The 14956-nt window shown below is 39.1% G+C and overlaps 1 protein-coding gene across 1 annotated transcript in view; it reads right to left on the bottom strand.

Annotated features, from left to right (window-relative positions):
- Positions 1-14956, bottom strand: part of LOC109932262 (multiple epidermal growth factor-like domains protein 9) — a 285543-nt gene that overhangs the window by 110456 nt on the left and 160131 nt on the right. The window contains exon 3 of the mRNA XM_048613789.1: positions 8397-8536. Within this exon, the coding sequence (XP_048469746.1) occupies positions 8397-8536 (140 nt within the window). The remainder of the gene's footprint in view (positions 1-8396; positions 8537-14956) is intronic.

A 14956-nucleotide genomic window follows, 5' to 3' on the forward strand; every position in this document is an offset into this window, starting at 1 on the left:
CATCCAGCATCTGTGGAAAGAGAACTAGTTAAATTTACATGTGAATGATTTTCTGTTAGACCTATAAAAATAAAGTTTGGGTTCCTGGCAATAACTACTTAAAGGTACAAGGTACAAGTTTGAAGTTTCAGTTCTGTTACCCACAACATTTCTGGTTGTGTGACATTCTTGAGCTTTCGTGACAGACCAGGCTGCCTGACCATGGTAAGCTTCACATGTTGCAAATTGTTACAGCAAACACAACAGGAATCTGCACGTGCTAATTATGCTAAGGATGCCACATTTCACATTGATTGAGAAATGTCATATGCTGTTACCAAGTGTAGCCTTAACATTTGAAAGTGCTAAGGAACATTCTGGGTTTTGTGTTAGTACGTTTGACCTTTACATCAGAACCAGAGTTGGAATGAGAAGTAATTTTGTTTTAAAAACAGGGTGAGTTGTTAGAATCTGGAAATCATTGTGAAAGGAGATTAAATAATAAATTCCAAAAGGTAATCAGATAAATACCTGACAGGAAATAATTGCAGGGTTATGGGGAAAATACAATGAAATGGGACTAATTAGCGGGTACTTTCCAGAGGCGAGAAGAAGCACAACAGCCCAAATGGCCTGTTTTTGTGGTATATTCAATGATTTGATGACATCAGTAAATATCAAGATGGGCATGCTGTTCTTCAGTCAACAGAGGAGCTATTAACGTATTGAGGAAAGCGCAAGATATGATGCAGTATTTTACACTGTTAACCATTTGTTTAATTGACTTATTTAGATAGAACACGTGAGTCTAAAAAGAATTTAAAAAGAGTCTAAAATTTATATAGCATCCTTCACAAGCACAGGGCGTCCCAAAGCTCTTTCAGTATTTTACAGGCAACAAAGTACTTGAAGTGTGTTCACTGTCAGCAATTTAGAAAACACAGCAGGTAATTTGCACTCATTTGCAAGATGTGACAAATAGTAATGTGATATTGATCAGGTTTTTATGGGATGGTGATCAAAGGATAAAGGTTGGCCATGACACAGAGATAATTCTTCTACAACATAGTGATATATATCTTTTCCTCTGCACTTCAAGGGCACAAGAAGAGAAGGACAATTCATAGCATTCCCTCAGAGCTATAGTGGAAAGTCAGTCTTGATGTTTATCCTAAAATCCTGGAGTAGGATTTGAACCTACAGCCCTCTGGCTTTGACTATCAACTGAGCTACAGTTGATACATAGAATGGTCAGAATGAACACTGAAACAGGTGAATCGTGTGTCAGTATATAATAACAGCCAATAGCTGATAAACAGAATAAATTTGCCTCAGTCCCTGCGTCTTCCCATCCAAATATGCAGCATGTAGGAGACCTAATGCTTGCAACTAGAGCAGTTGGCGATGTTAAAGCTGAGAAGAACTACAGCATACACGCCCAGCTATAGCTGATGGTATCTCACATTCGTGTGGAAAGATACAGGTTCAGTGAAATTTGCATTTCATCTTCATCACTCTTAACCTCAAGTAACTGTATCCAAGTCCATTCAAATTCTCATCTCTAATTTACACAAGTCTCTATTTATTTAGGGGAGTGAGTTAAGGTGATTTAGACAGAGACACCTATAACAAGGACCTTCAAAATCTCACATATTTATAAAATAGTAATAGTTTATCTTCTTTAGTCTCCTTAAGTCCTTTCTAAGCACCTGATGAAGATTGGAAGATCAATGTAATTAGGTTTACCCATATCTTTAAGAAGGAATGTTATAGAGATTGCGGTGATAATTATGAAATACAGATGCCAAGGGTTTACAGATGCAACAATATTAAATTCATTTACTGGCTGACTTTATCTTCCCTTCAAAACAGTACAAGAGTCACATCAATTGTTCATAGGAAATATTTCAGAAACACAAAAGGTATTGTCATGATATTCCAGGGAGTAAGAGTCCTCTGAAATTTCATAGATAACAACGTGTAGAGCTGGATGAACACAGCAGGCCAAACAGCATCAGAGGAGCAAGAAAGCTGATGTTTCGGGTCTGGACCCTTCTTCAGAAATGGGGGAGGGGAAGGGGATTCTGAAATAAGTAGGGAGAGAGGGGGAGGCGGATGGAAGGTGGATAAAGGAGCAGATAGGTGGAGAGGAGACGGCCAGGTCAAGGAGGCAGGGATGGAGCCAGTAAAGGTGAGTGCAGGTGGGGAGTTAGGGTGGGGGTTGGTCAGTCAAGGGAAGACGGACAGGTCAAGGAGGCGGGGATGAGGCTGGTAGGTAGGAGGTGGGGGCGGGGGTTGGTCAGTGAGATGAGAGGGGTGGATAGGTGGGAGAAAAGATGGACAGGTCAAGGAGATGGGGATGAGCTGGGCTGGTTTTGTGATGAGGTCGGGGCTGGGGAGATTTTGAAGCTTGTGAAGTCCATCTCTGAAATTTCATAGTGATTTAATTGTCTCTACCTTTAAAAATTCCTAATAGTCTCTTAAATTGTTGAGCCACTTATCTTAAAAAAACTGGTGTCCTTAAAACTGAGCGACAAGTGACAATTTCAAGCCATCATGCTTTATTTCTGTCTCTCCCCATCCTCTGCACGCACTTCAGCTGCCAACAGTTCTTTGTTTGCAACTCTGATTGAGCGTCTCTGCATTAGCAGAGTCATTCTGAAAGTATGCATCACAATGACTTCCAATTGTGGGCTCTGTATTTATCGCATTCAAAACAGGACTTCACTGAAATTTCAAAGCATGAGCCATTTGTTAAAGAGTTTCTTTTTAAATTCCAGCCGGACTCCTGCTAGTACAGTGAACTTTATTTGACTTTAATCTGTTTCTGGGAGTTGAACAGCTTTTAACAAAGTGCTGGTTAAATGATAGCTTTAAAGTGAAAGTAGAGTGGAACGTCAAATGTCAGGGTTATGAAAAAATTGACAGACAGATAGATAGAAAAGAGTTGCTTATCCCAGGCCTACCGATTCTGATACAACTGAAATATCATATTTAAAGCAGTTCCACAAATCACACTGATCCAAAGCTGAAATTAAGCTGACATTTTCAATAGCAATCTGGATTTGAATATGTTTTTTATATAGAATATACAATATAATACAATACGGCCCACCAAGCCTGCACCGATTCCTAATCCTTACATAGACTTATTGCCCATGCATGGTTTTTATCCTTCTGTTTGCTTCCTATTCATGTGTCTATCAAGATACACCATAAACATTGCTAACGTACCTGCTTCCACCACCTCCATTAGCAATACGTTCCAAATACCCACCACTCTCTGTGTGAAAAATTTTCCCCACACTTCTCTCCTAAACTTTCCCCCTGTCACCTTGAGCCTGTGTCCTCTTGTAGTTGACCTTCCCACCCTGGGAAAATGTCCTCCTACTATCCTCCCTATCTATGCCTCTCACAATTTTGTCAACCTCTTTCTGGTTGCCCCTCAGCCTCCATCTTTCCAGTGAAAACAATCTGAGTTTATCCAACTTCTCTTCATTAATAAAACCCTCCATACCAGGCAACATCCTGATCAACCTTCTCTGCACCCAGTCCAAAGCATTCACGTCCTTCTGGTAGTGTGGTGACCAGAAATGCACGCAACATTCTAAATATGGCCTAACTAAAGTTTTGTACAGCTGTAACGTAACTTGCCTACTTTTATATTCAGTGCCCCAGCCAATGGAGGTAAGCATGCTATATGCCTTCTTGAGCACCTTATCGATCTGTATTGCCACTTCCAGGGATCTGTGAAACTGTACGCCCAGATCCCTCTATATGTCAATGTTCCTAAGGGTTCTGCCATTTATTGTATAATTCACAACTGAATTTTATCTTTCAAAATTCATCATCTTGCATTTGTCCAGATTAAACTCCAAATGCCATTTCTCTGCCCCAATTTACAGCCTATCTTTCTCCCGCTGTATCCTTTGATAATCCTCCTCACTATCTTCCAATTTTGGTGTCATCACAAGCTTACCAATCAGAACACCTACATTTTCCTCCAGATCATTTATACATATTAGAAACAACAAAGATCCCAGCACTTATCCCTGCAGAACACCACTAATTACTGATCTCCATTCCAAAAAGCACCCTTCCACCACTAACTCTGTCTTCCATGACCAAACCAGTTTTGTATCCATCGAGCTAGCTCACTCCAGATCCCATGAGAGTCTACCTTCTGTTCCAGCCTGCCATGTGCTACCTTATCAAGTGTCTTTCTAAAATCCATGTAGACAACATCCACTGCCCTTCCCTCATCAATCATTCTTGTCACCTTCTCAGAAAACTCAATCAAATTGGTGACGCATGACCTTCCCTGCACGAACCCATGCTGCCTATCACTAACAAGTCCATTCACTGCCAAATATGAATAAATCCTGTCTCTCAGTACCTTCTCCAACAGCTTTCCCCATCACTGACATCAGGCTCACTGGCCTGTACTCATTACTCTGAACTCTCATTTTCTGTCTGTTCCAGATGTACATCTGAACAATGGAATGAATCATTCACAGAAATTGACAATGAGCCTGATATCTAAACTACCTTCCCTTACAATGAGATATTGTAGACTTGTAGAGTGATATAGTACAGAAAGAGACCACACAACCCATTATGGCCTCTTTGAAAGAGCTTTCTGATTAATTCAAAGCCTCACACCCCTCCACCATTCCCCCATAAATCTATAAAGTATTCCCTTGCAAGTATTTATTTAATTCCCATTTTAAAGTTATTATTTAATTTGTTTCCTCTAAATTTAGGGGTAGAGTATTCTAACTTCCAACAAGTTGATGCATTAAAAAAAATTTCTTCATCTTGCCACTGGTTCTATTGGCAATTATCTTAAATTGCACTTCATGTTATGAAAAGATCAATTTAACAGTACAGAATGTTCATCAATTTGTTAACCATAAGGCAAGTAGATGATGTGAATTTGTATTTTGCTTTGTGTGAATGACTGTCGGCCTTATTGACCACTCTACTTTCTTAAACTGCTTGGAGAGGAACTTTCTGGAACCAAATTAAACATCAGTGACCAGTGGAATGCTGAGCGGGAGCTATTTGATAACAGTGTTGGTGACATCTTCTATCACTTTACTAATGATTGGGAGTAGACTGATGGGATGGTAATTAGCCCGAATCAATATGTCCTGTTGGGTAGATGCCAATGCTGTTGCTTTATTGGAACAGCTTGGCAAAGTGTGAATAAAGTCCTGGAACACTAGTCTTCAGTACTATTTATTGCAGGAATGTCGTCAGGGCCCATAAACTTTGCAATATTCAATGCCTTCAACTATTCTTGATATCACATGGACTGAATCAAATTCCGTGAAGGCCTCTGAAGGAGACCAGGATATTCATTCTCTCAGTACTACTGGTTAAAGATTATTTAAATACTTCAACCTTATCTCTTGTACTGATGAGCTGGGCTCACCCATCATTAAGGATGAGTATATTTGTGGAGCTTCCTCTTCCTCTAGTGAATTGATTAATTGTCCACCATCATTCATGACACAACATATCAGGACTGTGGAGCTTAGATCTGATCTGTTGGTTTTGGAATTAATTGTCAATTGCATCTGGTGATGTTGATTAGCACGCTAGTAGTCCCATGTTTTGGCTTCACCAGGTCAACATTTTCTGGATGTGCCTGGTACTGCCCCTGCCATGACCTCCCACACTGTGTATTAAACCAGGATTAATCCTTGGCTGGGAGGTTGCGTGAAGAGTGGGGAATAAACCAGGCCATGAGATTACACTTTGTCATTTGGTGGTGAAGAACTTAAGGATTACTGAAAGAAAAACATATTTAGTTGAAGCTTTTTGTTTTGCACTTACTAGGATATTTTGCAAAAGTTCCAACTCAAGGCAAAACCATATTTTTTTCTGCATGAGAGGAGTACTAATTGGTTGACAAGTCAATTCTGTTTTGTACAGGCATTGCCATAGACAATATACCAATTAATGCCAATTAACAATTAACATTCAAGCTTTGTTTAAATGTTAAACCAGGCTGTTTGACTCTGATTGGTCAGGGCATTGCCCTGAGAAATGAATCAGCAAATAGCTGTCACCGATTATGTTGAGCTGAAACATGTGCAGTCCATGTACATGTTCATTCTGTCTGCACAGAATAGGGCCCTATACATTAATATGCACAGTGTCCAGTACATAGAAGAGCACCAGACTGTGAGCCCAACTGACAATCCTAAATTAGTTCAGCATAACTCCTCGCACTTTCGGGATTATGCAGCAAATGTTGTCCAATTGCAGAAACATATCTTATGTTGGACACTGCGTTGCAAGATTTGCAAACGCAGACTGGTTGGATACAGTCAGTACCTAGCTTGTTGCTAATAGCAGAAGGAATAGGCTGTTTGATACCACCTTCTAATCTTTAGAATGTACAGCCTAGATACCAAAATCAAAACAGCACTGAAATTCATATACTGCATTACCCGTTTTGGTGATAGGCAGAATGTCTTTTTGGCTTGATGGCTGCTTGAAGCAACATAAAATAGCTAGATTCAATTGTTGGTCAACTCTTTGAGATATCTTAATCATTTTAGGGAGACTGGGCATTTTTCAAGATGAAGAATGACAGCCTTAGGGCCAATCATGACTTTACATGATATATAGGAGGAATTGATCTGATCATTCTGCCCACAGAATGGCATTGTTATGCCCTATTTCAAATCACATTTGCAGGGTGAACAAATGTCTTAGGCTCTATCAATGAGGTTGCCGATAAGGCCAACTTTATCGCATGGAACTGTAGGAATCCTGACATAAATATTGACAAGTGAAGACAGATTTGCAGTGGGCTGATGTGGAGAACTCCCAGCTAATTTCTGAACTGAAGCATCAGGGAAAGGGAGCTCATTTGACTGCTCTGTTTCAAAGGTGAATCTGAGCACAGAATGAAGCCCATTATGAGAAGCAAGGAAATTCTTACATATAGCAGTGGATTCAAATATAGCCAAAATATATATTTTTAAATTTCATTCATAGGATGTAGGCATCAGTAGATGAGTCAGTATTTATTGACCATCCCTAATTGCCCATGATGTGAGTGACATCCTAGGGCCATTTCACTAGACAACTACAAGTGAAGCACACTGTTATGGGTCAGGAGTCATCTGACAGCAAGACAGGTAAGTAAGACAGATTTCCTTCCCGAAAAGACCCTAGTCAACTATATGGTTAGTTCTTAATTCCAGATTTTTTTTTTATTGAATTCAAATTGCAACATCTGCCATAGTAGAATTCAAACCCATGAGACCAGAATATTAGCCCGGGATTCTGGATTATTAGTCTATTATCACGAGGACACTGCCTTTCCCATACATATTTACATATTAGAAATATACGAGAGATAGGGGGTTAGATGTCTTTCTGTCAAAGACACATTTTTTATGGAATCCAATAAAGACATTTGCAAGAGTTGGGTCTGGTGGGCATCTGATGGCAGCATCCGTCTATTTGGATGTAAATACTGTCATCGAAACTGAACTCAACTGCACAAGTTGCTGAGATCATAAGTTAAAAAAATGCTGATTCATAAAATGGTGGTGGGTTTAGATTGCCATGATATAGTGCTGTAGTACAGATGCCTGTGCGAATAACTGTCTTTACAGACAGAATGAACATGTACATGCTCGGCAACTGTTTTAACTCAACATTATAGGTGATAGCCATTCACTGATTCAGTTTTCACGGCAATGTCTTGACCAGAGTCAACCTGCCTGGTTTATAATTTAAGCAAAGCCTGTAACTAACTGTCAATCAGAATTTTTGGTAGCATTCTCTACGGCAACACTTCTATCAATTGGAGTTCACTTGGCAATCAATCTGTACTCTCCTCTTATACAGTATAAATGTCGGTTTTCTCCTTGAACTGGTATTCTTGCAAATTGTCCTGATGAGTGCAAGACAAAAGCTTTGTCAAAATAGGTCTTTATTTTGACAATACCGAAGTTCTGTTCTTCCAAATGACATTTCAAAATTGTAAATGGTGTTGTTTTATTTATTTTATGTTTTCACTTGCGAAATTCTGTGCTTCAATGATGCCATGGAGTGTCTCATTCCTTACCCTTGTATCTGTTCAAAGAATTTCTGGTCAATTGGTGCTTCCAAATAGATTTCCATATTGAGGCAGTCAGTGTATTTGATTCCTTTGCATGGTCTCTGACAGTATTATAAGGGGAGGAAGGCCAGCATCTATACAATCATGTAAGTTTTCTTTTATACCAATAATGTCATAACAATGAATGAGCTGGCAAACAGCATTTATAAAATGGTTAGGAACAATAATGTTATCCTTGGATAACAGGTAGTGTTTTCTGGGAACAGTCAATCTCATCATAGCTAGCCATCAAGATGCCATTAACAATGGAGAATTCCGGAATGCTTACCAGTTATGTCGTCACATGTTTTTGAGAGATTGCTACATTGACAGGGTCTGCATCCAGCTTCGCTGAACTTGTAATGTAAGGTTTGACACTGGTTACATTTCAGGCCAGTCACCCCTCCTTTACAATGGCATTTTCCAGTGCTGTTGAGAAAAAGGAAAAGTTGTGAGATCAGGCCAGTCGTGAGAAAATGATTGCTCAAATGGAAAATGCATAATACTAGTTTCAACATAACTTGTCATGATGCTTTAAATCTATTGCTTGGTCTCTAACTTGCAGAAATCTGATCTGAATTCATATTAAACAACATTCAGTATAAAAAGTGGACAGATTTCGTGTGTTGTATGTAAATAGAGGTCAAGATTTGCTATGAAAATGATATAATACTCAATTATTTTCAACTACATGCAACGGTCCATCATTTCTGTCAGTGCAACTGATGAGTGACTTAATTTCCTATGGGTTCCAGCCAGTTCAATCAAATTTTAGAAAGCAGGTTAGAGAATGCTATAATTTTAAATTTACATGGTGTTACAATAGCGGTAAACATAGACTATTGAATTTTAAAACGGAAAGAACTGTGGATACTGTAAATCAGAAACAAAAACAGAAATTGTTGGAAAAGCTCAGCAGGTCTGGCAGCATCTGTGGAGAGAAATCAGAATTAATGTGTCTGAGGAAGGGTCATTCGACCCGAAATGTTAACTCTGATTTCTCTCCACAGGTGCTGCCAGACCTGCTGAGCTTTTCCAGCAATTTCTAGTTTTTGTTGCTATTGAATTTTAACTTCTGCCATCTGATTGTTCTACCTGAGACCTTTCATGAACTAAAATAAAATTTGAAAAAGAAGAAATGACAGCACTGGATTTAAAAAGGCTGCAGTAGTCACCTGATCATATAAAACTTGTCTGAGTTTGAGTCCCATGTGTAATAAAAAAACCATCTGCTTTGAGATTACTATTTTATGTAAAGACATTGAAACTGGGCAACTGGGCCAATGACAATAAATTCACATCTCCTGCTTAACTCACACTTGAATGGTAATTTCAGTTACTGGGAGTTGAAAAACTCACTGGCCAGTTTCCTAGCCTTTGAAAGATGATGGAGCAAGATTCTAGAATATATAATGAACTACATTTCAAAAGCTGCTTTAGAACACTGCAGCGGAGAGAAAAAAAAACAATTAATTTGTGATAGCAACTCCCTCATTCTGCCTGTTATTCTCATCACCTTAGAATACAGAACCTGAAAAATAAGTTGGGAAAACAATTAATCATCAAGAACACAAGTATATCTGCAGATTCTACAGTTACTGAAAGTATAAGTTAACCACTGAGTTGCTGTATCTCAGGATAAGATTCAACACCTCAAGGACTCTAAGGACATTTTTTTTTTAAAACAGTGCAGCCTAAATTTTTCTGACTGTGCCAAACCTGTCCATTTTAAACTTGCGTTTGTGTGTTTGCACAATGTGTTATTATTAGTTTTTGGGAGTTAGTAGGTCATAAAACACCTCATTCTTTCACTCAGAGAACTCTTGGTACATGACTCTATCATTTTCTAGTGAACTGTGTTTTTCATTTGAAGTGTGATAGCTGCATTCTAAAACCAAACTAATAATATTTGCTTTAACTAGTTGACAGTGGGTTAAAAAGACAAGTGCTGACTCCCTCTCTTGACCTGGTTGTAAAATGTGCATAAGTTTATGACAGGTTCAACCTCAGACTACATGCTTGTGTTGAAAGTAAGGAGAAGCACTGCACACCGAGCATTGATTGATTATCTAAATGATTGGAGATATTTCTCCCATAAATCATAAAGGTACGACAATTAATTTAACACGCCATTTTAAATAAATTCTGAAGTGAATCAATTATAGCTCAGCTACTTCGTAAAGTGCATTGAATTTCAAGACTGATGTCTTCCCGAAATCTAAACAAAATTTTTAAATGAGAAAGAGTGACAAAACTCACTTAGTACTGCTACACAGCCACTATTTTGAGTCAGTGCTATCAGTGGTTAGTAACAGCTCCTACTAAAAATACCAATAAAGAAAAATAAAACATCTTCATGAAGTGATGCCTGAAGCATTTTGTTGATTTATTGCATGGGACAGTCACATAATAGGTGTCACTTTTTATTCAAAATGGAATAACTAGTAAATTTCAATATCCTTCAATTCTGTACTATATAGTAAATTGAACAAACTGGTAAAAATAACCTGATGTTTATTCAGTTCAAACCTTTATCAGCTAATGAAGGAAACTATCTGTCAATGATTGCAAAGGGTGTCATTCTCTGATCAAACTGTATTCACTTAAAAAAACTTTAATTCGATATAGAGAAGCTTAAAAAAACACTCTTGCTGAGAAACATTTTTGAATAGATGTGATATCTAATACTGTAGCCGTAACTAATGGCTGAAAAATTGTATAAGTCTGGAATATTCTTGTGGATAGTATTTCTAAGTTATGCATCCTCTGCATGTCTTGAGTGTTTCATGTGGTTTATGGTGCCTCTGCATAACTCCAAGATAACATTATAGAGTGACTATTAGAGATTTCAAGTCTATATATAGATATAAATTACACGATTATTGACACCAACAAAAACAAAGGCCCAATTATGTGAATGTGGTGAGCACACGGGTGATCTTTTGCTATGTGATAAATCATTAACATGGTAAAATTTTAATAGGTGCAGTCCTTCTCTTTCATTACTGACTAATTATATACTTTGTTCTTACTGAAAAGCTATTATTCTGCAGGAAAGCTGTGCTGAGCAGTGAGGGGCATCAAAATCAACAATGGAAAAATATATCAAAGTATAAGTATACAATTTAAACTTCAGGCAAGCTGAGACCTGCACAAATGCATAGTGAACAAACACTGTTTAATATGGTGTTGAGCTCAATTTCATCTCCATCAAGATGCATAATCATTGTAAATGTATACCTTTTCATTCACTCTTGTTTCACCATATTCCATAGTGACATACCGTTTGAAGTTCACTTTACATTTCTTTTTATTTTTAGAAACCTATTTTCAGCAATTATTGAACTTTAGCCCTTTATTCAGGATATTTTTTATTTTCAGATTGCAATGAAATGTATACATCTTTTAGACTTTATTTCATATTGTAATTTCAAATCATAAAATCCCTACAGTGTGAAAGCAGGTCTTTCAGCTCATCAAGTCCATACTGACCCCCCGAACAGCTTCCCACCCAGACACACCTCCTACCCTATCCCTATAGCCCCACATTTCCCACGGCTAACCCACCTGGCCTCCACATCCGTGGACACTATGGGTAATTTAGCACGATCAAACCACCTAACCTGCACATCTTTGGATTTTGGACGGAAACCACAGCACCTGGAGGAAACCCACACAGTCATGGAGAGACCATGCAAACTCTACACAGACAAACACCTGAGGGTGGAATCAAATCCAGGTCTCTGGCACTATGAGGCAGCAGTACTAACCGCTGAGCCACAGAGCCGTTCAAATGGATAGCTCTGGTCGAAGAATGGGCAGCACCGCATTTATGTGGGGTTGAATAGAGGCATCAGCCAAGGTTATAGAAGGTAGCCCTTGCCTCCCAGTAACCATCCTTGTAAAGCATTCAGCCCTTGAAACAAAGGAGAAACATGAGAGTTCTCAAGGATTTAAGCATCATGGCAGCTCTTGGGGCATCCAGCACAGATATCCATGTTGTGGTACCTATGAGCAAAGATGACATATATTGATGATTAGAATTTTTATTGTTTATTAAGTCAGCAGTGTTATGATATAGCATGCTGAATGCAATGTGGGTACAGTCTATCATCGTCTGCATCAGGGGGCAAAGCCTTCAACCCAGCCTGCAGCACCAATTTCGTTATGGGTAATCAAGATGAATGATATGATCTGGCACAAATTGCAACAGTAATAGCCTTGGTGGGGCTATTTCCGTTGAAAACTTACGATTCACATGAGGCTGGAAGACAACAGAGGTGATGATTGGCGTAGTGAGTCACAGGCTCTGCCTGGTAATCAAAGGGCCCCTCTGAACATCCTTGGGCCTTTCTTCCCTGCATTCCCTGTTGAACCCATCAGTACTGAGCTCCACATGTTCACCCACACCTCTTTGAATTATGACTTCATCTCCCAATGTTATTCCTTTAGCCCTAACCCCACAGCTTAGTCTCCACCATCACTGCACCTTCCGCCCCACGCTCCCCCATTAAGGCCAGGGCAATTGTGACCATTGATAAACCCTCTCTTGCAGTAATCCAGGTCCTCCAGTGTACTGCTCATCAAGTCCATACTGACCCTCCGAACAGCTTCCCACCCAATCACACCTCCTACCCTATCCCTATAGCCCCACATTTCCCATGGCTAACCCACCTAGCCTCCACATCCGTGGACACTATGGGTAATTTAGCATGATCAAACCACCTAACCTGCACATCTTTGGACTTTGGACGGAAACCACAGCACCTGGAGGAAACCCACACAGTCATGGGGAGACCATGCAAACTCTACACAGACAAACACCTGAGGGTGGAATCAAATCCAGGTCTCTGGCATTATGAGGCAGCAGTGGTGCCTCTGCATAACTCCAAGATAACATTATAGAGTGACTATTAGAGATTTCAAGTCTATATATAGATATAAATTACACGATTATTGACACCAACAAAAACTCAATTATATGTTGAGTTTTCCTCTTTCACAATTATTGTTTTTTCTGCATCCCTGCTGCTGTCTCCTGTCCCAACAATTGCTTCCCCAACAAGCTGCTTCCCACAATAGACAGCACTAAGGGAGCAAGCAAGGAGCAATGAAATGCACCCTGCTCGAATCTATTAGTTGGGTGCCTGTCCTTGCACATACAGTGTCCTGACAACAATATTCCAATAAAAAGTGCGGATGTACATTAAGTAGGTCTGTCATATACTGTGAGGGTGCACTGAGTCTGGTACATATCCAATACAAACTTGCAGGGACAGGCTGGGTGTGGTGCGGGCAGTCACTGCCCATGGACTGCAGCCTGAAATGTTACTCAGATAGAAATAGTGAGGTGAGGAGTTAGTCTGTTGCCAAGGCATTTAACAAACGATAATTAGCGTCAATTTGGGAGTTAATGATGCTTAGCGAGAATCTCACCATGCCACTCGTGAAAATCATAAAAAAAAGAGCAAGATGATCTTGACTTTGGAAAGTTTCTTGACACTCTCGCTGCCCAATCTGCCACACATCTTGCCATGGTCCCCATCACTCCAACCCCAAGAAGATTCTGGCCTTGGAATATTTGTGAGGCAGAGGTGGATAGATTCTTAAAAAGCAAGGCGGCTGGAAGATTATCAGGGTTTGGCGGCAATGTTGAGTGATCAGATTAGCCGTGATCTTATCGAGTTGTAGAGCAGGCATGAAGGGCTGAGTGGCCGATGCCAGCTTCTAATTCATATGTTCGTTTATTGGCATCAATAGCAATGATCAGCATTTTGGATTTGGTATCTATATTTGCTGGTAAAAATCAATATTACAGTTGAAACATATGGAGAAGGAACAGGAGAAAGTCATTTAGTCCTTCAAGCTTGCTCTGTCAGTCGGTAAGATCATGGCTGATCTGGTTTTGTCTTCAACTCCAGTTTCTTGTGTGCTTGCTAATACACTTGATTCCGTTTGTCTATCAAAAATCTCTCTAACTCAGCCTTGAATAAATTCAGTATGATGACTTTACCTTCACTTTCTTCTTTGGTTCATTCTCGCACTCACTGCCAACAAAAACTCATCATCACTGAGCCTCCTGATTAGTCGAATTTAGGTTTTTATTTCAGTCTAATTTCATGCTACGTTGGCACTCAAAATAAAATGTAGATAAAACAAGTATGCTTTAATAGGTTTAGCAAAATCATAACCAATGGGGACGGAACAATGATGAATAGGCCACCAAAATTTAGAATTCTATTCAAATAGATTTAGATCCACAAAATGTGTCTTTATGCTTCTGTGAACGTTTAATTACTGCTCCGCAGAAATGCTGAAAAATTACAGTAAATCACATTTTACAATGTCAAAGATTTCATGAAAGCTCAACTTGGTCCCATGTATCTATAATAATTACAGCCATTTGTCAATTGCGTTACTATTTTATCACTAAGAACAATGTTAGCAAAGTGTTCAAAAACTGGACATAAGTCTTTTTTAAAGGCTGGGGCTGCAGTTTGTTGGTATGTTTATTATTTAAGAATTGAAACTTGATGAGACAACAAAGCTGGATAATCCTCAGGAAAATGTCTACCAAGTTGAAATGATTAGAAGATGTGATGCTACAATTTACAGTATTTTCATTTTGATTTTCTCCAAAACCAATGTGGTATCTTTCTAGGCTTGTAAACAGTTATTTTCAGTATTGAATTAGTTTGTTGGTTTAATTGTCTAGTGGCAATAACTCACAGTATAGCGACAGTACATTGGTATTAAGTGCTGTGTTAATTTCACAGAGTTTGAAACAGCACCATTCTCTGGAGTGTCATTAGTCCAGGACTGGAATAACAGCCTGTAGGTTATATCCAT

This window comes from Rhincodon typus, chromosome 28 (assembly GCF_021869965.1).
Source record: "Rhincodon typus isolate 14 chromosome 28, sRhiTyp1.1, whole genome shotgun sequence".
Lineage (NCBI taxonomy): Eukaryota > Metazoa > Chordata > Chondrichthyes > Orectolobiformes > Rhincodontidae > Rhincodon > Rhincodon typus.